Source organism: Rattus norvegicus, chromosome 15 (genome assembly GCF_021556685.1).
Source record: "Rattus norvegicus strain SHRSP/BbbUtx chromosome 15, alternate assembly SHRSP_T2T, whole genome shotgun sequence".
NCBI lineage: Eukaryota > Metazoa > Chordata > Mammalia > Rodentia > Muridae > Rattus > Rattus norvegicus.
The window spans coordinates 37019171-37045843 of NC_141548.1; the positions used below are offsets into that span (position 1 = coordinate 37019171).

General features: G+C 40.5%; 1 protein-coding gene, 1 long non-coding RNA gene and 1 pseudogene across 3 annotated transcripts; 1 reads left to right on the plus strand and 2 right to left on the minus strand.

Moving 5' to 3' along the window:
• Positions 1-655: 655 nt before the first annotated feature.
• On the plus strand, positions 656-3938 carry LOC102551924 (uncharacterized). Its single transcript, XR_015638816.1, has 2 exons — positions 656-818; positions 2010-3938. It is a non-coding gene; the product is annotated as an uncharacterized LOC102551924 (long non-coding RNA).
• Positions 3939-9739: 5801 nt separating this feature from the next.
• Positions 9740-18441, minus strand: RGD1563302. 2 transcript variants are annotated; one of them, XM_087586117.1, is made up of 4 exons: positions 17961-18441; positions 11060-11148; positions 10229-10286; positions 9740-9926 (listed from the first exon to the last, which is right to left on the minus strand). In XM_087586117.1, exons 1-4 carry the CDS (start codon positions 18342-18344, stop codon positions 9909-9911), a joined length of 549 nt encoding a protein of 182 aa, XP_087442243.1. In that variant the 5' UTR covers positions 18345-18441; the 3' UTR covers positions 9740-9908.
• Positions 16678-16773, minus strand: LOC120097312 (U6 spliceosomal RNA; annotated as a pseudogene).
• Positions 18442-26673: the final 8232 nt, after the last annotated feature.

Genomic DNA, 26673 nt, shown 5'->3' on the forward strand with positions numbered 1-26673 from the left:
TATTTCAAATGCTGATTTCTCTATCCCACTATCTAGTTTCTATCCTTGCATGGCTTTGTTATGTTTTGTCTTAGAAACTCCTGTCTCAAGTTTGTATGGATAAAAAAAGGGGGAAGTGGCCCCTGATGTGAAAGCTCTACCACAAGGGTGGGACCCAGTGAAGGACGCTGCTGGAAGTGGAACACTCAGGAAAAGTGAAAATGTTGGCAGAGTGAGTAACTTTCAGGGGGAAAAGACATAGGAAAATGTAGATAAGGGAGTTTGGGAAAATGTAAGGCAGCTCAGGAAATGTGAGGGATCTCAGAAACACAAAAGTAAAAATAGAGAAAAAGAGAAAAGAAAAAAATAGAAAATGAAAGTGGCCATGTGATTTTTGTACTACTGCTTGAGTAGGGCAACAGCGATTACATAGTTTTTTAGATTTTTCTAGAGAAGGCTTGTCCTTGGTTTCCTGAGGAAGCTACAATAAATTCAGCAACCTGGAAGAAGGTTGGGGAAAGACTTCAAAATCATTATGATGTACATGGACTAGGTAAAGTGCCTGTAAGAAGTGAGTTTTAGGGAAGCAACCCTAGACACTTAAACTAAGAAGAGAAAAAAATGAAACTAAGCCAAAGTGGAAGTGCACCTGGCTGACTAGGGGGCTGGGGGGGAGGGCTCTGCGGTAGGCTGGGGGGGCATGCCCTCTGCAGGGATGCTGCGAGGAGAATGACACTTGCAGCTGGAGGAGCCAGGACTGAGCAGCTGGTGACCAGAGCTCACTCTCGCCCCTCCCTTCTCCGGTGGCTGCACAACACAGAGGACCACTGCAGACATAGGTGAGTTATGATCCAACCCAGCAGGTTAGGGTCTAAGAAAAAGTATTGGAGATTGATAAATGCAAGTGATAAAGGCTAGAGAATGTAAACGAACTTGGATGATGATGATTTAGAAATAAGAAATGCTACAGATGAAGGATGTTTAAGGTTGGTAAGTGCAGTTTATACATGCTGGCACTGTCTAAGAAGATGTTTTAAGAATATAAATGCAAGTTATAGAGATGTAAGAAATAATTGAAACTGGGACATGTTTCATAGTCCTCCAACATGCTAATCTTATTTCAAAGTTCAAATTTTTAACATTGATCAATGGAGTTCTGATAACTTAATGGGACATTGACAATTGATAATTCAGTCACAAGCTTAAGATGTTAATGTCCCTTTGGTTGTCTTCTGAATATAGACTTAAATGTGCTTCTCATCATGCTAAAAACACCTCTGTTCAATCTGTGTACTGAGCCCTCCGGATTGAAGAAATTGTGCCTTTTAACCTAAACCTATATCTTTCACTAGATCTCAAAGGCATGTGTCTTCTTCTGTTGTCTAACAAACACCTGTCAACTACTTTTTCTCATATTAATGCACATTCTTTTGTAAACTGAAGTTCACATAAGCTTCAAGAAATCAAGAGTCCTAAGACATGGACCTGTCTGTCACAGATCAAATGGACTTCAGATAAGTACACTGCCTGTTCTGATCAAATCCAGCAGGTGGCCCCAAATAGAAAGTATATACATTGAATGTGATTTATATATGTTAATATTTACATATTGTATACTTAATACATATCATATGCATTAAATATTAACTATATACTTTAAATGAAAATTATATACATTAAATATAAACCATATATGTTAAAATATGAGTTACATCTATAACATATAATTTAAAAATCTATATAAAATACATAATTTTTCATGTTGACAAGGACAGGAAATTGAATTATGGAGATCTAAAAAATTCAGTTACATAAAAAACTAATAATGGGAGGGGTAGTTATGTACTACTTCACCACAAAATTTAATTTTGAATTTTTTGACCTTGTATGCCAAGGGACACTTTGCTGCTAAGTATCTATGGCACCCATACTTATGCCCAGATGAAATAGAAGGATCTCTTACTGGCATATGGCATGGTCCCAATCAGGTATTAATATGAGGAAGAGGGGATGTTTGTGTTTTTCCACAGGATGCTGAAGGAGCATGGTGGCTGCAAGAGCAATTGGTGAGACACCCTGATGCTGGGACAGAGAATGAAGCTGATTGTGATCTTACTGAGTGCCCTGACAATGGTGATGGGGAAGCTGTCTTGGGCATATGTTCCTGACCGGCCTTTGCTATACATATTCTTCTGTATGGCCAAAGTCAGAGGAATTTGTGACCTTGAATGATACTCGGCTGTTAGGATTTCCTTGGTCTAAGAGTAAAATCTATTTCAAATTATTGAATTACACCGCTGTAGGTCAGGGTCTGCCTATTTGTTTTACTGGAAATAGTACCAATGCTGGATGCGTTCCTGTGGACCCTCAGACTTGGAAGAAGACTATCTTTAAGACTATAGTACAAAGCACTGTAATGGGGGTGCCTGTATCTCAGACTGGACAGGCTGCCTTGCCTTAGGCTTTAGATCTTACAGGACAGAAAACACAGAGACTGTGGAACCTGCCTTCAAAGAATCAATCAAATGGGAAGTTGTTATAATGACTCTCCCCTTTCTTTTAATGTGACTGGTTATCCCTACTCAATAATGGACTGGTCTGGAAATCAATCCAATATAGGACAAGGAAATTACAGTGGGCATTTGGAGGCCTGGTTCTGGACATTTTCAGACTCATATTTGGAAATTGGAATTGTTTTGTCTTTTGTCCAATTGTGTTTCTGCACTGTATGATGGTCAGTCTGTAATGGTAGTACATAACCAGCTTTTATTATGATTCCTGTCAATTTATCTGAACCCTGGTATTCTGAAAAATGCCTACAAATATTGGAAGAATTAGATCACACTCTGGCAAGGAGCAAACATATGGTTGGGCCGATCATTGTTGGTGTTGTTGCTCTCATGACTCTTATAGCCAGTGCTACTACTTCTGCATTGGCTTTATCCCAAGAAGTACAAACAGCTAGTTTTGTTAATCATCCTGCAGACAATGTAACCAATGCTGTGGGCAAACAAGAGGATTTAGATAAGATAGCTAGAACAAAAGATAAACGCATTATATGATATAGTGCAGATCATGGGAGGTGAAGTAAAATGAATGAAAGTCAGAAGCCATTTGGCATGGCATGCTTGATATCTCTGGATTTGTAGAACTCCAAAAATGTATAACAAGAGTCAGCATAACTGGACCAGAGTTAAAAGGCACCTTCAGGGTACTTGGCATAATACTAATACTTCTCTAGGTTTATTTGCCCTGCATAAGGAGGTTGTAAGTTTAAGAAGTGTAAAGCCTTTCTCTTTCAATGCTGTAGAATTGCAAATGATATTCTGAAAAAGTTATAGGAAGTTTTTCCTTCATGGTCCTCATTTATATCTCTTTTATTAGGCACAGCAGGACTTGGCTTTGTGATCTTTTTTTATAGCATGCCTATTGTCTGTTCTTTGGAGAAGAGTCATCAGAACTTTTATAGATATCAAAACAGTTACATAAATTTAAGCTCCAACATCTTCCCTAGCAGTAGTTGGTAGTTGATTATGGGTAAAATCATCTTGAAAACCTTCTCAACCTAAGACAGGCCATGAATACAAGATTATTCGAGTGCCAATGATGGGTAGGAGCTGTGTTTTCAGGTGGTAACCTAAGACAGACGCAACTTTCTGCTCCATAACTGACAAAGTGCTTCTTATAGATAAATAAGTCTGCTGACATGTCTGGGTTTAGTTAAGACATGTGTTATATCCTGCCAAGCTCCTCTGCTTATGCAAGCATTATTGAGAGACTGTCCAAACCTGAAGGAAATGGCCTTAAACTAACATACTGTGTACCATAAACTCACCATGTAAGCATTCATGCCCATTGTTTAACTTCCTAGAATTGATCATGCTTTCTATCCATTGTCTTTAAAGGATACTAAGAAAATACACTCATTGCTGCCATGGTGTTGACCAGCATTACTCCCATATCTGTCTTTTGCATCTTCTTTCTGCCTTTTCTATAATCATCCTTACTCCCCTAGTTGTGACTCCCTTGTTGACTGACTGGCTCTCTCCAGCATGTAAACATTGCTCTTCATTCATTCTCTGCCTTGCCAATAAAAGCCAAGAAGCCAATAAAAACCTTTAGAAAGAATAAGGTAGGACTTCTAATTCTACTCCACTCCGGTGGGTGGGCTAGAGGTTGAAGTGTTAAACATCCATAATTAATGTAGGTTTTGAAAAATCTAAGCCTACAGGGGACTAGCAAAGGCAGAGAAACAGACAAGAAGGAAGGAAGGAAGGAAGGAAGGAAGGAAGGAAGGAAGGAAGGAAGGAAAACAGGAGCCAGAAGGAAAAGTCAAGAAAGCATCAGGAGAAAAGAGCTGGAACAAAAATGTGCAAAAACATGCAAGTATTGTGAGGATATTGTCTGGGAGGAAGCCTGACTAGCTTGGAGGTTTAGAATGGAGTAATAACTGTTCAGTATTTGGTTCAAGGCAATTTTAATAAATCTTAATCTCTCTTGTGGTTATTGGACACTGAAATAGAAATTTCTAGTTTTGTCTCAGTTGTGCCTTGTGATATTTTTTTCTGGAAGCTGTATTATGAAAGGATATGTTGCTGAGAACAGACATTTTACTGGAAGCTGTCTGGTGAACGGGCATGTGATGTTTTGCTGAAGCAGACACTTGGGTGGATGTGTGATATTTGGAATGAGTATAAATATAACCCAACAGACCTTGGAGGGTGCTCTTGCATTGGTTCACTTTGCAACTTTTTTAAAGATTTATTTATTTTATGTATGCCAGTACATTGTTACTGTCTTCAGACACACCAAAAGAGGAAATGCCATTACAGATTTTGAGCCACCATGTTGTTGTTAGGATTTGAACTCAGAACTTCTGGAAGCCCAGGCAGTGACTTTTAACTACTGAGCCATCACTCCAGCCCCACAACTCTTCAATGATCTTTGCTTGTTGTGACTTTGTAGAAAGAAACATAGCAAAAAAAACTTCTGGAGGTACTCCAGGTGCTTCTTGCTGCTTCTGCAGACTTGAGCCAATTAGTGAAGTCTTGTGGTTTCTTCTGGATCAAGCTGCTGCCACTGATTGTATCTGGTGTTTTACTGGTGGACTGGAGTCTTGTGGTTTCTTCTGGATCAAGCTGCTGCTACTGATTGTATCTGGTGTTTTACTGGTGGACTGGACTGTTGACAATGAAGATTGGAATCACCACAAAGATCTACTTCTAAACAGGTCCACAATCCCTGTTTCCTATTAAACTTTAATTTACCCTACCTCTGGTGGGTGGTGGGCTAGAGGTTGAATTGTTAAAGATCCACAATTAAAGTAGGTTTTGAAAAATCTAAGCCTATGGGGGACTAGCAAAGGTGAAGAAATACAGCTGCTGGATTAATTTACTACATACATTTATAATAAAAAATCATTTTGCAGGAAGACAATGGTGAGGTTATACCTAAGATATGTAGGCCTTAGCACATGGAAATACCTTGCAATCTTAGAGCTATAGTACCACCAGACAAGATGCAGTATGGCTGAAAGGCCTCTTCCAGCTTCTTCTAAGGCAGCGATTCTCCATTTGTGGGTCATGACATTAGAAAACACATATTTTCAATCTTAGGAACTGAGACACTGCTCAATAACAAAATTAGCTATGAAGTAGCAACAAAAATAAATTTATGTTTGGGAATTCCTAAGATTATTGGAAATATGTGTTTTCTAATAGTCATTCCCCACAGACATTGAAACTGTTGGGCTGCTTGTAGACTTTGAGAGTATATGTGGATGGTCACACATATCTGGAGATTTCAAAAGGCTCCCTCCACTCTATTGAGAATACCTCTTACAAATGGAGAAAGTCAGGAAAATGTGCCAGGAATAGTGTCTGGTAAAAAGTTATGGAGAGAGGCAAGGAGGAGAGACTGAGAAGAGAGTAGGGAAAGGAGAGAAAGGAAAACTCAGGAGAGTGAGTGATTTGAAAAGAGCAGTTGAAGGTTAGACAAAAGTAAAGAAGCATTCAGATACATTTTGAAGAAGTAAATGGTGGTTTTCAAATACAGAAGGAGAAAAACCTACAATCAGGTAAGTACAGGATAGCATTTCTCAGGGAGGGATGGCTGGTTTCAAGGTCTCTGTCATTTTTTAGGTGACTCTAAGATACAGACTGTCTAGAATCCTATTCCCATTCAGTAAAGACTGAGATATTCCGAATTGTAAGTGGGCTTTTGAAATCTCAAAGCACACCCCTAATGACAAACCTCCTCTGACAATGCCATGCCTCTTAATCTTTTCACTAATTGAGAAACCTAATATTCAAATATTGGTTTACTGAGTCTGTGAGGGCCATTCTCATTCATACTACTACAGTATTACTGGGTCTAATTCTAGAGAACTATGATTAAAACAGGAACGTGTTTAAAACTAATTACAGTAATTAAAACTAGTTACAGTAATTAAAACTAATTAGAGTAAGGTGTTTATAATTGCATAACATGAGCAAAATTGACAGCATCCATTTAGGCAAAACACTTAATAAACAAAACTCAGTGCAAAATGGTTTTTATTGATTCTGAGTAACACAAATGTGATTCAAAGACTCGTTTGAACCAGGGCCTGAGTTGTGGCAGATCTTGTACACCAGGGTGATGGTGGATGGCAACCTTGGTTACTAGGAACTTGTTTGGCAGGGCTGCTGTTCTGAGTTGTGATGAAGAGAAGAGATCTCTGATGACTGCTTAGTAACATTGGGTTGTATGTTTTCTTTCATACGGCTAGTGATAGATTTTAAGTGATCTTACTACACAGCAAAAAAGGATAGGTATATAAAATACTTATGTTGGCTAAGGCAATTGAGTTGTCTTTTTAAACCTCTATTTTCATATTATGTGTACGGATGTTCTGGCTGCATATATATCTATGACTGAGCAGGTCAGAAGAGGGTATTGGATGTCCCAGGACTGAAATTACAGGTGGTTATGAGCCACCCAGTGAATACTGGGTTGAACCTGGGTCTTCTGGAAGAACAACAAATGCTCTCAATAACTGAGCCTTCTTTCTAGCCCATTGAGCTATATCTTGAGACATACACATTTCAAAATATTGTATGTAACAAAATATTCGATTTTTGTCAAATAAGATTTAAGTATTGTGTAGAGCATTTGTCACATAGGATAAAGAGTCTTGGTTCCAATCCCCAGGCCCCATGTTAAAATCAGGCAAAGCTGTCCTCATCTATATAAGCTCAGGGCTGGGAATAGGGTAGAGGTCAAGACAGAAGGATTCCTAGATCGTCGTGGCAAGGCAGTGTAGATAAGTTGGTGAGTTCCAGGTTCAATGAAAGATTTTATCTCAAAAAAATAAGAACAATTTCGTAAGACATCAGACATTAACACTTGTCCTCTATACACATGTGCACACATGTAGGCACATGCAAACTCATACATTACCCACAGAAGCTAATACACAATAGGTGAGCACCCATACGGAAAATGACAAGATGTTCCAGAAACACCAGAACAGTGCACACCAAGCTGCTGTAGGGCTTCTAGAGAAATAAAAGAATTTACTTCTTATTTTACTTGAGAACATTACAGGACATGGAGAGTACGATTTGGACATTCTTCAGTTTTCAGTACAACAAACCCCTTGATTTTCATCCCAATGGCTATGTAAATGCCTTTGTCAGCTTGTGGACATGGAGTTGTAGAAACAATAGTATATGCCATCTTAATAATTATCGTGATGCTCGTCACCAATAAACAACTTTAAGACCTATGTCAATGCACTGAAAACCTTGTGTGCTGCCAGTTGCTGACATATTAGCAAACCTGACCGATCTTTAGTACACTGCAGCATAAATGTTCAACTTTCATATGATAAAAGGGTTTCATTTTTTCGGGGAATTTGGTAGTGCAGCCTTTGCCTCTGTCCATTAGAACACTTGGTGGTGCTGTCTGAAAACCGTTTGGAAACCTTAACAGGTGAATCCTACATGAAAAGGGGGAATCTGGAGGGGGTCCTTGAAACTTTATGGTTCTGTGCCTCTAGCTGTTTACTCTCTGCTCTCCACGTGAGTGTGCTAGGCCTGCTGCAGAGCCTCAGATCATGCTAACACTCCCTTCCTGCTAGATGTGTCTTAACCTGCTGCCAGGTCTTGCATACAATGACCCCCTTAAATAAATGAGACCCTAAAAGGGACAGAGAATAAATGCTCTTCCTTAAAGTGCTTAAGATGTCAAGGACAAGGAGGGGGAAAATCACAGATGCAGGGTACCCAGATTCTAGCAGGCACAGCCTTTGGTCAGCTCATCCTAGGTTAGGGAAGTTGTTGGTTTCTAGGAATGAGAGACTCAGATGTTAGTTACCAGGGAAAATGTCATGGGGAAATATTGGTTGTCAAGGATTGGGTAGGGGAAGGTGCCAGAGATTCACTGTGGGTACATATTGGTGGCCATATATTACACAGCTTGAAGTAAATAAACTTATTTCATTCATGTTAACATAGTGTTTCTCATGCACTTATTTGGAATAAGCTATTGCTTTTCCGGACCATGCATCTTTTGGATAGTCCATAAAAGGTCTCTACCCCGATGCTGCTTAAGACAGCCATCTTCCATCTCCATATTTCAGCTTCATGGTTGGGGATTTAATGGAGTTTCTCACCTACAGACAGCTGCCAAATGGAGTACGAGAGTCACGTGGGGACTTCTGACTTTAAGAATTGCTTTAAAAAAACTAAAGTTTTAATTTAAGTTTTCTTCATAGTTTCAATATATATACATATCTCTCCACCTTTTTATCACTAACAAGCAGTTTTGGTAAGCTTAGTTTTCTTTTGTGTGTGTCTGGTGTGTGGTATATGTCTGTAGTTAGCTAGATATGAGGCTGCAGTCACCTTTGTACAAAGTTATGAAGGCCAGAGGTCCACATCAGGTATCTTTAATCACCCAGCCCCTTTTATGAGAGACAGTAGCTCACTGAACCTGGAGTTCCCCACTGCTACTAAAATGATGAGCCAGTGAACTCCTGGGTCCCCCTGCCTGCCCTAGTGCGGGGATTACAGATTTACAGATGCATGCCTAGGTACCTGGCCTTTCCCATGGGAGCAGGAACAGTGCTCTCTCCTCACTCATAAACGGCAAGCGCAGCACCCACTGTTACATATTTATATAACTACTTACTACTTTGCCTTACATTGCATTGTTGAGTTTGCTCGTGCTGATATCTTAGAGAGAGAAACATGCCAAAGAACTTCTTGTAGCTTCCATGACCTTGTGCCAGTAGGTAAGCCTCATAGTTTCTTCTGGATTGAACTGCCCTTGCTGGTTCATGTGTGGTGCCTGCTAAGAGGACTGGACTGTAGCTGCTGATTCATAATTGGTGTTTGCCACTGGACTCAACTGCTGATATCCTGACAATGAAGATGGGACTCACCCCCAGATAACTACTTCTAAACAGGTCTACTTCCCCTGTATCCTATTAACTTTTCCACTACCTCTGGTATGTGGTGGGCTAGAGGGGGTGTTGATGCTTATTAAAGTAGGTCAAGAAAATTTTATGACTATACTCATCTGCTTCCATTTTCGTCTTTTTCATAATTTCCCCTCAAAAAGTCTGTCACTTTTTTCATGCAGATAACACATGTATATTCCTTTCCCTCAGTGAGTACTAACCCCTTTGTCAGGATAAAATACATCCTTTCTTCCTCCTAACTTCCCTTGTTTGGGAATCAGTTCTGTCTGAAATCAATAAATCTGTAGTCATTGGTTTATTTGCAAGTGAATCATTTATTTCTGTGAATGGTGACCGCTTTGTTTATATTTAATACATAAGATGGCTGCATCTCTAATAATCATCTTGTCCTGGGTGTCATATTTTAGTTTTGTAGACAGAGATGGCACTTTGGGTCTTGGAGTTACTTGAGAATCTTGTAGTCTTAGCATTTCAGGTTCCTCTAGTGAGGGGAAAAAAAAGAAACATATGATCAGACCATTGCCTATCTGGACCTGGAAAGGTCTGGATTTGAATTATTTGGACTAGGACTTAAATAGTGCTCTGGCATGTCTTTTCCTTGCTAAATATTGTTTCTGAGTTGAAGATATTGTCACATGAGCTCAAAAGTGTAATAAGAGAATGTGCTGTGAAAACCCCAGGCTCCTGCCTTCTGCTACTCCAGTAGAAAGCTGGGTGCAAAGAGAAGCTTACTCACAGAACTCAAGGGGAAAGTCATTTTCAGAGGTTAGTGGTGACTGGTACCTTTGTCCTAGTGAGGTCCTGGTTGGTTACTGTTGGTTCAGGTCTAGGCCAGGAATTTCTAGCGATTAAAGTAAAGGTTCACTCAGTTTACAGAAGTAGCTGGGAAACTTTATTTAAACAAAGCTATACAATAAATCAGAATAGAGGGCCAAGGACCACAAAGTGAATATACAGTCTTGGTTACTGTCTAACGCGTGTGTTTATGGAGCTGAAGAGAAAAAGCTGTTTGGCTATTCAGAGGTCTAGTGAGTGTGGCTCTTATTTCGATTGACAGATTGATATAATTGTTTTTCTACTATGTATTTTTCTTCCTAGAACATGTTATTAATTTTCAATTGTCACTATGACAATTGAAAACAAATGGAAGGACAGACATATATTCATCAAAAGTTACAAGTTGACATGAAGCAAATGTCCCTCTTGAAAGTGGCCTCCAGTTTCCCTATATTGAAGAGTGTAAGGTCCTCCCAGGCAGTGAAACCCACATGGGGTCAATCAGGTCTCATCTGGCCACAAGCACATATTTCTGAAATCGTAGCTTAATTAATGCCTGAGTCCAGGTCTCCTGATACTTGCTAAAAGTACCAAGTGTCATTGTCCCCAGTTTCATAATGACGGACAAGCATGTGGAATTAGTTGACAATTGGCAACTTGAACAAGTGCAGACTCAAATTCCCAGAAGAATGCTGAGCCACCCACTGCATGGCTTCCCAGCCAAACCAAGGGAACCAAAAGGGAAACTGAGTCCAGATTCATACCCTAGTAAGACTGGATCCCTGCCCTGTCTGTTTAGGCAACACCTCCATTGTGGCTGTGCTTGTCAATACTTACTGAATAAAGGCACAAAGCTTAAACAGGTCTTGGCTCCCTTTAACTTTATGACTCCCAGTCTTTGTTTCTGGCTCTGATTTCCCTGGTACCTGAGAAAACAGTGAATGAGATTTGTGACCAGTTGTAGGTCTCTTTGTTTATCAGGGAAGAGCTAGGTCATCATCCTGACAGTTGGCTGTAAAAATCTTTAGGATAATGGTACCACTCATATCTCTGGGATGTTTTTCAGGTATGTCCAGAGAGAGAGAGAGAGAGAGAGAGAGAGAGAGAGAGAGAGAGAGAGAGAGAGAAGAGGTCATTGAGGAAATGGATACAGTGTTGCTCCAGGAGCGTGCTGGCTGTGTCACCCTTATTCCCGTGGACACCAGGTCAGTCTGTTTGGGAAGCACAACTCTGACATTGCTGTGTGTGATACTGCAGGTGTGGCAGGTGACCCCTCCCATGGAGGAGAATTGATGCATCAGGACCAACAGAGCACAGCTGGTTTTGCTCTGGGGATGAGAGAGTAGGGAACTATTGAACTAAAATGCTAAGACACGTGGGGTCTAATAGTGAAGGGGAAAAGGTAAACAGGGTGCTCAGAGAAAAGTCTGGAAAAGAGGAAGAGCCAGGAATAGAGATTAGGTGGGATAATGGGGGAAAGTGTGGATCAGAGTGAGAGGAAAAGAAAGGACAGATTGGGCTGGGGAGAAGGCTGAAGGTTAGAGCTGACAGGATTCAGGTAACACAGGTAGAAGGAGCACAGGGCAAAAGAATGGGAGTGGGAAATTAGGTCTCATAAGGAAAATGTTGGGAAACCACTTTGTCATCTTTTCAGAACACACTCCAAACCTTTCTCTTCAGTAAAGGAAGAGAGGAACTTTGTTTGCAGAGACCTGCTGTGGCAGTCACCTCCCAGGTACCTCATGTCCCATTAGGACTAAGACACTAAAACACCATGCTGCCTGCCTCTTGGTCCAGTGCATCAACCTCAGCAAACAGGCAAGAGGTGATTGACATGTCGAGTCTAAGGGTGATTGGGGAGGTGGCAAATAAAATAAGTGGAGCTGTGACATTAGCATGTGTTTGTGTGACAGCATGGACCGTCTCCTTTCAGATAATGAACACAAGACAAGGGACAGAGGCAACTTATATTGCAACCTAGGGGAGCTTTCCTGAATCAGGAGTTAGGAAGAGTCAGTGCCTCATGATCATATTTTCCATAGCACATTTACATCATTTACAGCACTGTGACTACATCTATAAGGACCCCAGAAGAATTTTCTACCAGGTAACAGATCCCACATTCTCCTAAGGACCAAAGAGGAAACAGAAAGCAAGCAATACATCACCCAACAAGACAGGACCAGATACAATCTTCCCAAAGCCTGACACCAACATAAAAACCCAACAACAGCTAGGACAGTATATCTCCACTAGAGTCAGAAGCCCTACTACAGTAGACTTTGAATATTGCAACATATCTGAAGCATAAGACAAAGCCTTTAAAATAGCTTTTATGAATGTGATAAGAAGCAAATGAATCCTTTAAAGACATCTATGAAACCACAAACAATGAGGGGAAATGAATGAAATATCCAAGACCTAATCACTGAAATAGAATCAATAAAGAAAACCCAAACAGGGAAATCTAGAATTAGAAAAAAATTCAAAACTCAGAAAGAAACCTTAGAGGCAAGACTTAACAACAGACTATAAAAGATGGAAGATAGAATCTCAGGCATTGAAGAGATGATAGAAGAAATGGATGCCTCATTAAAAGAAAAGTTTAAATCTAAAGCAATTCTGACACGAAACATTCAGGAAATTCTAAACACTATGGAAAGAGCAAATCTAAGAATAATAGTAGTAAGGGGAGTATAAGTAACACAGGTTAAAAGCATCAAAACTATTTTCAGCAAAACCATAAAAGGAAAGTTCCCCAAAGTAGGAGGAGCCCATCAAGGTACAAGAAACATACAGAATACCAAACACTGAACCCAAAAGCAAAGTTTCCTCACACATAATAATGAAAACACTGAATGTATAGAACAAACAAATATCAAAGGCTGTATAGGAAAAAAAACCAAGCAACATACAAAGACAGACCTATTCAATATCACCTAACTTCTCTATTGAGAGTGAAAAAGCCAGAAGATCCAAGAACGGTGTTCCAAAGACTCTAAGAGATCACCTATGTCAGACCAGACTACCATACATAGCAAAATTTTCAATCACCGTAGAGAGAAAAATTAAGACATCCCATAATAAAACAAAATTTAAGCAATATTTATCAACAAAGCCAGCCTAACAGAAGGTGTTGGAAGGAAAACGTTAACATAAAGAAGACACAGTAATAAATAATCCCATGCCAGCAAATCAAAGACACACAATACACAACAACAAAATAACAGGAACTAACAATGCTGGTCACTGCTATCTCTCAACATAATTAGTCTCAATTACACAATTAAAAGAATCAGGATTCATCCTTCTGCTGCATCCAAGAAACACACCTTAACATCAAAGATAGACATCACCTCAGGATAATAGGATAGAAAAAGATAGTCCAAACAAATAGACCTAAGAAGCAACCTGGTGCAGACATTTCTATCTAACAAAATAAAATTCAAAACAAAACTAATCAGAAGAGATAGGGAAGGACACTATATACACATCAAAGGAAAATTTCATCATGAGGGCATTTCAATTCTTAACATCTATGCAGCAAACACAAGGGCATCCAGTTTTGTAGACAAAACGCTACTACAGCTTAAGTCACATATTGATACTCATATACTGAGAGTGGGAGACTTCAGTAACCTACTGGTCATCCAGACAAAAACTAAACAAAAAATGCTAGCACTAAATGACATTACAAATCAAATGGGCTTAACAGATATTTACAGAACATTTTAACCAAACACAAAAGAATATATACCTACTTCTCAACACCTCATGTAATTTTCAACATATAAAACAAACTTAAAATAACTCTCGGCATTCTATCAGACCACCATGATTTAAAACTGGATATAAACATCAACAGAAATAACGCAAAGCTTCAAACTCATGGAAACTAAAAAACTGACTACTGAATAAAAGCCAGGCCAGGTCAGAAATGAAAGACTTTTCCTAATTGAATGAAAATAAATATGCACATATCCTAACTTATGGGACACAGTGAAACTAGTTCTAAGAGGCAAGTTCATAGCACTAAGTGCCTACATTTAAAAACATGGAGAGATCTCATACTAATAACATAGCAGCATAAAACAAAAAGAAGAAATCATACTGAAAAGAAGTAGACTAGGAAATAAACTCAGGGCTGAAATAAATAAAAAAGAAGCAAACAGCAAAAGGTTTTATGAAACAGGGTTGGTTCTTTGAGAAAATAAGACTGATAAACCCTTATTCAAATTAACTAAAAGGATAATATTCAACAACAAACAAGGAGGAAATATAGAGAATCACAAGTACATACTTTAAAAACCTGCAATCCACCAAATTGGAGTATCTAAAAGAAATGTATATATACTGCTTGCCAAAATTAAATCAAGATCAGATAAGCAGCTTAAACAAACCTATTAAAAGTCTTCCAAACCAAATAAATAAATAAATAAATAAATAAATAAATACAAAAAAGGGGGATCAGATGGTTTTAGCACAGAGTTCTACCATACTTTCAAAAAGACTCAATGGAGACTCTAAAAGCCAGAGAAGCCATGAGATGTAAACAGACGGAACATTGCCCAATTTTTATGAGGTCACGGTCACATTCAACCAAACTACCTAAAGACCCAACAAAGAAATTACAGACCAATTTCTTTTATGAACATAGATACAAAAATTCTCAATAAAATACTTGCAAACTGGATCCAAGAACACATAAAAAAGATCATCACGATCAAGTAAGTAGGTGCTAGCCCAGGCATGCTGGAATGGTCTCAACATGCATAAACTGAGAAATTAATCCATTGTACAAACTCACTGAATGCCAAAAATTGCTTTATCATCTTATTAGATGCATAAAAGGCCTTTGATAAAATCCAACATCTCTTCATAATAAAAGTCCTCAAGAGATTAGAGATAGAAAGGACATACCTCAACAAAGAAAAGGGGGTTGGCAGCTTTCCCATAGCCAACACCAACTAAAAGCTATTCCACTAAAATCATGAACAAGACAAGATTGTCTACTCTCTCTATACATACTCGATACAGTACTTAAAGTCTTAGCTAGAGCAGTGAGATAGTTGAAGAAAGGAAGAAGTCAAAGTTTCTTTATTTGAAGATATGATGGTATACAAAAAAGGTCCATGAAGACACTATTACAGCTGATAAAAACTTTAAGTGAAGTAGCAGGATACAAAATTAACTAAAAAAACAAACAAACAAACAAAAAAACCAAACAGTACCCATCCTATATACAGATGATAAATGGACTGAGAAAGAAGTCTGGGAAACAATACCTTTTACAACAGCCACAAAAAATACAAAATGTTTTGGGGTATCTCTAACTAAGCTAGTGAAAGACTTATGTGGTAAGAAAAAGTTTAAGACATTGAGGAAGCCACAAAAAATACAAAATATGTTGGGGTGTCTGTAACCAAGCTAGTGAAAGATTTATATGATTTAAAAAAAAAATTTAAGACAGCGAGAAAAGAAATTGAAGACAGTATTAGATGCTTCATGCTCATGGAGTGGTAGGATTAGCATAGTAAAAATGCCCATCCTACCAAAAGCAATGTGTAGACCCAGTGAAATCACTATCAGAATTCCAACAAAATTATTCACATGCCTTCAAAGGACAATTTTCAGCTTCAAGTGGAAACACAGAAAAGCAGGAGAGTTAAAACTATCCCAGATAAAAAAGAACTACTGGAGGCATCACCGTCCCAGTTTAAAGCTCTACTACAGAGCAAATGTAATAAAAAAGGTATTGGCACAAAAACAGACTTATTAGTAAATAAAATTGAATTAAAGAACCATATATAAATCCATGAAGAAGCTAGAAATATACATTATAAAAATACAGCATCTTCAATAAATGGTTCTGGTCAAACTGAAGTTACACGCATGTAGAAGAATCCAAATAGATCCATACTTATCAACCCACACAGAACTTAAGAGCAAATGGATCAAAGACCTCAACGTAAATCTAGATACACCTGAACCTGATCGAAATCAGAGAGTAGCCTTGAACTCATTGGCACAGGAAACAGCTATCTGAAAGAATGGGAGAAAGGAAGAAATATGGGGAGAGACAGCAAGAAACAAGGGTGATTTGAAAGATAGTATGGCAACCTAAAACAATAGAAGCTCCCGAAATATATACAGCTATGAAGGAGATCTAAATGAAATCACCAAATTATGGGGGATATGGAGCCCCAATTGACCATCTCTTGTCACCAAATGAAGCTTCCAGTCCCAGAATTGGATTACATCTAATTGAGTTGCTGGCTAGAAGGGTCCTACTGAATTCCCTCCAAAAACTCCCAGCTTATTTCAAAGGTTATAGGTTGCTCTCCATAAATTGATACCAAGTCCCCATTGCTGAAGACAACACTGTACAACTCATTGAACATGGAGAAGTCAACTGGCGCTACATATTCTTTACTCCTATGTGCTAGTGTCTTTGGTACAGTTAGGTACTCTGCACACTCCCTTGCGCAGGGGCCATGCTAATCTTCTCTGTATCGTTCCAATTTTAGTATATGTGCTGCCGAAGCGAGCACACTCTGCACACTCCCAAAGGAGAAACAGAAGCACTAACCCAGCCACAAACTCTTCAATCTACAGTGGTGTCCTGCCTTCAAGACATGCTAACGCAATGGTGCCACAAAGTTTGTGGGAGTAGCCAACCAGCATCTGATTTGACTGAAGATCCACTCCATGAATCCATGTCTGACACTGCTTGGGGAACAAAGAACTTGAGCATTGATAGTCCAGAAACATGAGGGGAAGTTAAGCACTACACTTCCTTAAAAAAGTTTAAAAAAATAGTAATAAAATGACTTCTAATGACATTCTGCTATACTTATAACTCAGTGTCTTGCTCAGCCATCATCAGAGAAACTTCCTCCTGCAGTAGGTGGGAACAGATACAGAGACCCACAGCCAGACATTATACGGAGAGGGAGAACACGCATTTTCCTAGAACACTCAACCCTAAGTGGGATGTCTCCACCAATACACTTTCAGGACTCTGAGAACCTCATGAAAGAAGAGGCAAAAGAAGTAGTATAAGAGCCAGAGGAGGAGGAAGACAAAAAAAAAAAAAAAAAAGCCAAACAAACCCTAGTCCTTCTAAATCAATATGATTGATAGGCACATGAACTCATAGACTGAGGCAGCACTCACAAGCCTATCCTAGTCTGGAGGTGATGGGGCTCTAGAGATAAAAAGAAGTGGATGAGTTCCCCTATCTCCAACCCAGAAGCAATCTCCAGTTGATAACCACTTGAAAATAAAATTTTAATATCCTCCAAGGGTCTCCCTGGGCAAGCAAACTTTTAAGGGTAGGCCAGATAGCCAGTAGTAGATGTTCAACAGAAAATGAATTCAAAGGTATCTTTGGAGGATCCTTGTCTCGTCAAGTCTGGGCTCTTCCTATTTAAAAATGGCATCTTGTTTTTGTTTCTATTTAATTTTTACCCTACAGGTTTTCCCTCTCCCCTCTCCCCTCTCCCCTCTCCCCTCTCCCCTCTCTCCCCTCTCCCCTCTCTCCCCTCTCCACTCTCCCCTCTCTCCCCTCTCTCCCCTCTCTCCTCTCTCCCCTCTCCCCTCTCTATGTCTTTCAGTTTAGTGTTTTTATGGGATTCCTGAGTTAAAGCTAGAGTCAGTCAGAGACAAGGTCAATGCAGAAACCGTGAGAGAAGAGAACCATCTGCAAGGATTTTTTTCATTGTGGTTTTAAACTTACCCTGACTGGCTGAAGGCCTCTACCTTTCAGATAGGAAACCAAAAGGAGGCCACTATCCTTTGGCACTCTTTCAGGAGAGGTAGTCATGAGGGTAGACAAATAGGAAGGGGAAGCAGAGAGAACAGGGTAGTTGGGGGGAGCTTTGGCGAGAGAGGAGGAGCTGGGCATAGCCATCATTAAGGTGGGGAAGTTGGAAGTGTTCCTCAGAGCAGGGAATGTGGTAGGGTAGAAGACAGAAAGAGGGTTGACGTGAACAGCAAGATGAAGGTTGGCCGGCTGAGAAGGGATGAGAGGAACACTGGCAGGCAAAGTATACAGTGTGGAACCCTGTTGGGGAACAGGGTTGCGAAGACTTCCCAAAGCCCTTGGACGCTTCCTTCTCATCTTCTTAGACCCTGCAGAGCCCTTTACTAATGGCAGTTAGTGACTGAGCTTGGCCAGAACTGATGTGGCAGTTATGTCGCAGGTCAGCTCTCACCTCATTCCATGACAGAATGCTCATTGTGAGGTGCACACACCCTCTCTCTGCTCCATGACCCCAGCCTCCCCCTCTCTCTCCCCCAGAGAAACAGGCTCTAGGTGTAAGGGTGACTATAGTAAATGGCACTGAGCACCTGAGCTGTCACATGAGTCTCTGCCATTGGATAAAGCTTTCATTGCATTGGTGGAGAGAGGTCAGACACATGAGCTATGTCCATGTGCCTGGGTCCTGGGGCAGCAGCCCTAAAACAGGAATGGGGGAAATGTGTGGAAGTCAGGTTAGAAGCCTTTTTAAAGGATCTTCTTATCATGTAGTTGGACAAATAGAATGATTAAAGGGATTTGTATCCTTTCTAAAAGCCTCATGTCTGTGGATTAGATGGAAGCTCTTAGCCACTGCTCTTGGCTATTGCTCCAACATCATGCCTGCCTGCCTACTGCCATGCTACCCACCATGAAGTCATGGACTCAACCTCTGCAACTGTAAGCTCATTAAACTCTTTCTCTGTAAGTGGCCTTAGTCATGATGTCTCTCCCCAGAAACTAAGATAGGCACAGTATCAGGGAGTACAGGTATTACTGTGACAGGCCTGACCAGGATGGTTTTTGAACAATGGGAAGACTTTGGGACTTTAGATTAGAAAAAGAAAAGGTTAAACATTGTAGTTAGAACTTAATGGGACATCCTAGAGGGATATTGAAAAACACTATTACTGAGAGCACTATGAACTCTGGAGGCCCAGATCAAGAGTTTTCAGGGGGGAAACAACATTTGCAACTGGGCCAGTGGCCATTCTTGGGATATTTTGACAAGGAATGTGATTGCTATTGGCCCTTGTCTTGAGATTCTGCCTGGGACTGAACTCTGAAGAGTTTTGAACTCATTCCTTTGGTAAAGGAGATTCTAAGACAGACTAATATTGACTGTGGCACATGGTTATTCGTGATTACTCTTAAGCAAGTCTACAGTGAAGAAACAAATGGGGCAAGAAAAAATACAAAACATATAGTTTGAGGAAAAAAGGAGCACCTGTAAGTTTAGTATTGGAGCTGAGACTTGTACCAAAGAGGTAAGGAGAAATGGAATAGAATATTGCCTTCAGGTTCATCCTCAAGGTAGGTCCCCATCCAGTTAATCCTGCAACTTGTGAAATGGCCTAAGGAGTTCTCTATTCCTAGCAAGCAACCATAAATCAAAGCTTTTGCAATGTGATTGAAGGGGGCCAGGAAATTCAAAGGGAACAACAGAAGTCGACAGCATTGGCAACCTGGTTCTGGCTTTAGAGTCATGAGAGATACAGAAATAAAGAGGTGGTAGAAACTTCCATTTTTAAGGATAGCCACTGAGGCCCACCATGTGGCTGGGGAATCCCTGCATTGAGGCCCTGAAGGGACCATTTTGTGAAACCATGACCATGGAGCTTGGACTGGGTTGGAGAACCTAAGAAGTCGGAGATGCCAGAGCTGAGAGATAATCTGCCAAAGAGCACTGCCCACAGGGAGTGGAGTCGGCACGAGGGAGTCGTGTGTTGCAATCATCAAACCTGGGAGCATAGAGCCATCCAAGCCCTTTCACCTCAGGCATGAAGTTACAGGATTTGGAGCTTTCCCTGCTGGTTTTTTACAGTAATTTTCAATGTATCTATTTTATAGCTAAAAATTCCTGAAGATTCTGGCATGGTTGCTCATGTCTTTTATCCTAGCACTTGGGAGGCACAGGCAGGCATATTTCTGTGTGCTCCAGGCCAGCCTGGTCTACGGGGTGAGAAATCTAGTCCCAAAATAATAAAACACCTGGACAAATATTAGTGACATAGAAACCAAGTAGAATATGTAGGTACAAATAAAATATAAATTAAGGAAAGGTCAAGTTGCAGTAATGGCTCAGTGGTTAGGAACACCAACTGCTTTTGCATAGGACCTGAGTTCAGTTAAAGCACCTACATCAAGTGACTCTCAACCACTTGTAACTTTAGTTCCAGGGAATCTGATGTCCTCTTTTAGTCTCTTCAGACACTAGACATTTACATGTATATGTGTATGCATGTGTGTACGAACGCGTGCATTTGGGTGCCTGAGGAGGCCAGAAGAAGGTGTGGGATATCCTGGAGCTGGAGTTACAGTTGATTGTAAGTTTCCTAATGTGTGTGGGTGCTGGGAGCTGGACTCTTGTCATCTGCAAGTACAGCACATGCTCTTTACCTGTGAGCCATCACCTCTCCATTCCCTAAACTTCTTACTAAGAAAAACTGGATCTGTGATGATGTTTTTACTATTATATCTAATGCAAAACGTGTGAATTGGAGATTATTCGTTTTATATGAGATTTCATATAAATTCTGGGTTTAATTTTTAAGGGAACTGTTTATAAGACAGAATTTACAGAGGATGTAAGGTTAGTGTGGATCTGATTTGCCTTTTCTGTCCGTTTTCAGATTTTTGACTATAGTGAAGAAGTTGGCCAAGATAATTGATTATGGTTTAAATGGTCCCTGATAGACTTCCTGTCTGAATACTTGTTTCCATACTGATAACACTGATTGGGAAGGTCATGGAACTTTTAAGGCAGTGAAGGCTCTCTGGAGGAAGTGAGTCACTGGGGCTGGCCTTTGGGCTCTAACCTCCTGTTCAGCCTCTGCTTCCCGGACACGCCTGTAAGCTCAAAGACTATACCTCCCATCTCCTACTCCAACCACCACTACCACTGCTCTGTTTTGTCACTAGCTGCTGGTTCCTCTGCCAGCCACCATGTGGTCTCAGCCATGAGGGAATAAGCCCCTAGAAAGATAATCCAGAATCAAGGTTATTTTCTGTAGGTCAGGCTTTTCACTACAGCAAAGAGAAAAGGATGTAATAAACTTTTCAACTAAGTACTTGCAAATCTATCAAACATACTTCAACGAAAAACAAAGTATTACTCAACAGGAAATACTTGAAAATGTCTTAGAAAAGTCAGGGGAGGTATTTTCAACTAGTCTGGGGTTATACTGGCTGAACTGATTTTTAAAATCCTTCTGGTTTACTTTCAGTAGATTTGTGGTACCATGTGGTAGCTGAACAGAAAAAAAAAAAAGATGACAAAGCATCCCTAGTGAGTTAACTACTCTAATTATTACTAAGGTGAGCAATCCATTATACAAGAGCTTTGAACACATATGGTCCCATTTTTCATGTCCATTTCCAATTCTTTCTAGGGAAATGTCATTGATTCTATCTGTGTCAGAAGTTACCTAGGACTCATTTCTATGAAAATGAAAACGAAAACTTAACCTAGTGAGTGTGAAATAATAAAAGGCTTTAGACATTTGTGATAGCTTTGTAATGGAGCTGTGATGTGATGGGCCTGTGATGTGATGTGATGGGCCTGTGATGTGATGGGCCTGTGATGTGATGGGCCTATGATGTGATGGGCCTGTGATGTGATGGGCCTGTGATGTGATGGGCCTGTGATGTGATGGGCCTGTGATGTGATAGGGTTGTAATGTGATGGAGCTGTGATGTGATGGGCCTGTGATGTGATGGGCCTGTGATGTGATGGACCTGTGATGTGATGGAGCTGTGATGTGATGGGCCTGTAATGTGATGGACCTGTGATGTGATGGACCTGTGATGTGATGGGCCTGTGATGTGATGGGACTGTGATGTGATGGACCTGTGATGTGATGGGCCTATGATGTGATGGGCCTGTGATGTGATGGGCCTGTGATGTGATGGGCCTGTGATGTGAGGACCTGTGATGTGATGGGCCTGTGATGTGATGGGCCTGTGATGTGATGGGCCTGTGATGTGATGGGCCTGTGATGTGATGGGCCTGTGATGTGAGGACCTGTGATGTGATGGGCCTGTGATGTGATGGGCCTGTGATGTGATGGGCCTGTGATGTGATGGGCCTGTGATGTGATAGGGTTGTAATGTGATGGAGCTGTGATGTGATGGGCCTGTGATGTGATGGGCCTATGATGTGATGGGCCTATGATGTGATGGACCTGTGATGTGATGGGCCTGTGATGTGATGGGACTGTGATGTGATGGGACTGTGATGTGATGGGCCTGTGATGTGATGGAGCTGTGATGTGATGGGCCTGTGATGTGAGGACCTGTGATGTGATGGGCCTGTGATGTGATGGGCCTGTGATGTGATAGGGTTGTGATGTTATGGAGCTGTGATGTGATGGGCCTGTGATATGATGGGCCTGTGATGTGATGGGACTGTGATGTGATGGGCCTGTGATGTGATGGGCCTGTGATGTGATGGGCCTGTGATGTGATGGACCTGTGATGTGATGAAGCTGTGATGTGATGGGCTTGTGATGTGATGGGCCTGTGATGTGATGGGCCTGTGATGTGATGGGCCTGTGATGTGATGGGCCTGTGATGTGATGGGCCTGTGATGTGATAGGGCTCTGATGTGATGGGCCTGTGATGTGATGGGCCTGTGATGTGATGGGGCCTGTGATGTGATGGGGCTGTGATGTGATGGACCTGTGATGTGATGGGCCTGTGATATGATGGGCCTGTGATGTGATGGACCTGTGATGTGATGGGCCTGTGATGTGATGGGCCTGTGATGTGATGGACCTGTGATGTGATAGGGTTGTGATGTGATGGGCCTGTGATGTGATGGGCCTGTGATGTGATGGGCCTGTGATGTGATGGGCCTGTGATGCGATGGAGCTGTGATGTGATGGGCCTGTGATGTGATGGGCATGTGATGTGATGGGCCTGTGATGTGATGGACCTGTGATGTGATAGGGTTGTGATGTGATGGGCCTGTGATGTGATGGACCTGTGATGTGATAGGGTTGTGATGTGATGGGCCTGTGATGTGATGGGCCTGTGATGTGATGGGCCTGTGATGTGATAGGGTTGTAATGTGATGGAGCTGTGATGTGATGGGCCTATGATGTGATGGGCCTGTGATGTGATGGGCCTGTGATGTGATGGGCCTGTGATGTGAGGACCTGTGATGTGATGGGCCTGTGATGTGATGGGCCTGTGATGTGATGGGCCTGTGATGTGATGGGCCTGTGATGTGATGGGCCTGTGATGTGATGGGCCTGTGATGTGATGGAGCTGTGATCATTACCCAAGATGGTTCAGAGGTTGAGTCTCACTCTTAATCAGAGTTAAGTTACTGATTTCTCTACAAAAGTACTAAAGATAAGACAAATTGTGTTCCTGTCCATCTGTCATCTCATAGTGTGCTGTTTTGTCAATTTGTGAGCTAAATCTAGTTCTATAGTGATTGCAATGAGTATCTGATAATGCTATGTATTTGACAAAAAGAGGAATTAAGATATTCATTGTCTTAATTTTCCACTGACATGACAAAATGCCTTCATTGAGGCAATTTATAAAGGATATCATTTATTGGGGGCTTGTTTTCAATTTCAGAGGGTTAGTCCATGACCATCATGGTGGGGGAACATGGCAGCAGGCAGGAAGGCATGATGCTGGAGCAGTAGCTGAGAATTCACATCCATGAGTCAGAGATCAACTGGACTAGGATGGTTTTTGAAACCTCAAAATCCATCCTCAGTGACCCACCTTTTCCAAGGGGCCAAACCTCAAATCCTTCCCAAAGCGTTCCACCAACTGAAGACCAAGCTTTCAATATTTATTTGATCCTAATGGGGCCCACTCACTTTCAGCCACCAATCCACTAATATTCCTAAGCTTTGAAAGAGAAGGAAACAGTGCACTGCCAGATGAACTAAAAAAATTACAGGATAAACAAGAAGACACTTTGAAAATGGTAGAATGAAGACCAGGTATCTCTGTGTATGGGATACATTTAGGTATTATGTACATGTACGTAAAAAGTATTTGGTAAAAGAGGGAAGTTCATAGTTTGGCTACATTTAAAAAGAAACAAGGACTGATATCAGTAGCTTAATCTTGCACTTTCACATTCTGAAGAGGAGGAATTAAACAAAATATGAGCAGAATGAAGGCACTAATTCAGTCCAGATTAAAGACTAATGTGATGGAGAAGAAAATGGGATAAAGTAAGCAAGATGGAAAGTGAGCTTTTAAGAAGGTCAGGGGGCTGGAGAGATGACTTAGTGGTTAAGAACACTGAATGCTCTTCCAGAAGACCAGACTTCAATTCCCAGTAACCATATAGTGGTTCATAACCATCTATAATATAAGCTGGTGCCCTCTTCTCACTTGCAGGCATATATGCAGGCAGAACACTGTATAAATAAATAAATAAATAAATAAATAAATAAATAAATAAATAAATAAATAAATCTTTAAAAAGGTTAGTAAGATTGTCCAACTTCCCATTAGAAGGATTGAGAACAAAACAGACACAAATTAATAAAATCACTTGCTGTAGATGTCAGCATGGATTTTATAGGAACGTAAAGGACCATGAACAACTTTATGAATGAATGCAAGTTGATGAGTTAGATGATTTAGATAAGTGACAGTAATTTTTTTTATTTTTATACCAGGACTCACTACGTAGTAATCATATGTACCTCTGGCTGTCCTAGAACTCACTTTCTGTGTAGACCAAGCTAGCCTCAAACTCTTAGAGAGTCACCTGCCTCTGCCTCCTGACCACTAAGATCCATACTCTGTATAATTTCTTTAAAAACACAGAATATCTGAACATCTGTCTGACAAATAGATTTGACATTTTAAAATCTCCTACATTAAGGTATCAGCCACAAATTGTGCTGTTACTGTATTCTACCCAGTATTTAAAGGAGAATGGGCACCAATTTTCCATAAGAAGTAGTAAGGAGCAAACATTTCCCAATACATTACATGAAGCCAGAAATACCCTGATGCTAAAACCAAATCAGGCTCTCATAGGATAATGAAAACACAAAACAGTATATTTTCTCCTCTTAATATACATGAAAAATGCCTCAAAAAAAAAAACCCAGATGAAGCATCATATAAAAGGATTATATTCTATATAGAATTTGTTCTAAAAAACAATTCAAGATTTAATTAGCATCAGGATACAATTTAAACAATATATCAAATTCATAAAGTGCAGACCCATGTGTGTAGAATTCATGGAAAGTGTTTGACAAAGCCCAACCGCTTAATGACAGGAAGAAAAACACAACAAACTAGGAAGGGAAGGAAATGATCTCACTGTGATAAAACACATCACCAAACCCCATAGCTGATGCCATCCTTAATGGTGGAGCTCTGAGTGCTTTCTCCTTGTGATGGTCAGTTTTTTGTTTTGTTTTGGTTTTGGTTTTGGTTTTGGTTTTTCCCTTTAACTTATGCAAGCTCAGTCATCTGAAAAGAGAGGATATCAAATGGGGAAAAGGGATCTATCGGGTTGGCATGTAAGCATGTCTGTATAGCATTTACTTGGTTAAAGATCAATGTGGGAGGGGCCAGACCACTGTGGGCAGTGCAACCCCTGGGAAGCTGATCCTGGGGGGCATAAGACAGGGACTGAATGTGAGTTTGAGATCGTCAGTAAGCAGTGTTCCTCTCTGGTCTCTGCTTCAGCTCCTGCTTCTAGGTTCCTGTTTCTAGTTCCTGCCCTGACTTCCCTCTATTGTGGGACTGCCATATAGAACTATAAATGGAAATAAACTCTTTCCTCCTCAAGTTGCTTTTTGTCATGGTGTTTAATCATAGCAATGGGAAGCAAACTAAGATCAGAAACAAAGAGAAGGATGTTCACTTTCAACTGTATGCATATTTTCTGGGATGTTCTAGGCAAGGCAAAACAAGTTATGAGTTAAAAAGACTCCAACAGAGGATGTTAAACCATTTGTCTAGGTCACATGGGGATCACACAAACAATCCTAAGGCATAAGACTTCCTAGGCACAAGCAAAATCTTTTAGCAAGACTACAAGACGCAATAACTTGAACAATATTCAAAGATATCTATGCTTCAGAGATTACAGATATATCATGTTATGTGATAACTATTACTACATGTGATTAAAGGTCTTATGATAGAAAACTATTCTGGATTCTCAATTAGGTCTACCATAATCAAAATGGATTTAGTCAGGCATGATGACACATGTCTTTAATCCAACACTTAAGAAAAGGCAGAGGCAGAAGCAGGTGTATCTTGGAGTTTCAGGCCAGAGAGCTGCATGGTAAGACCCTGTCTGAAATAAATCAGTGAGCTTTATAAAGATAAATACATAAGACCACTGTAAGACAGGAGATATAAGGTTGCTTATGGTACAGTGCACTAAACAGCCCTCATGCAACCTTGCTTAAAATCTTAG

Bases quoted from the DNA above. Each gene is read 5' to 3' on its own strand.
- RGD1563302 (XM_087586117.1), bottom strand. From the start codon at position 18,344: ATGAGAAGGAAGCGTCCAAGGGCTTTGGGAAGTCTTCGCAACCCTGTT. The intron at 11,149-17,960 runs GTAAGTTTAAAA...CTGTTTTCTCAG, and splicing joins GAGGCCTTCAGCCAGTCAGG to GTACCAGGGAAATCAGAGCC. The intron at 10,287-11,059 runs GTAAGTATTGAC...TTTAATCGCTAG, and splicing joins AAGCTTTGTGCCTTTATTCA to AAATTCCTGGCCTAGACCTG.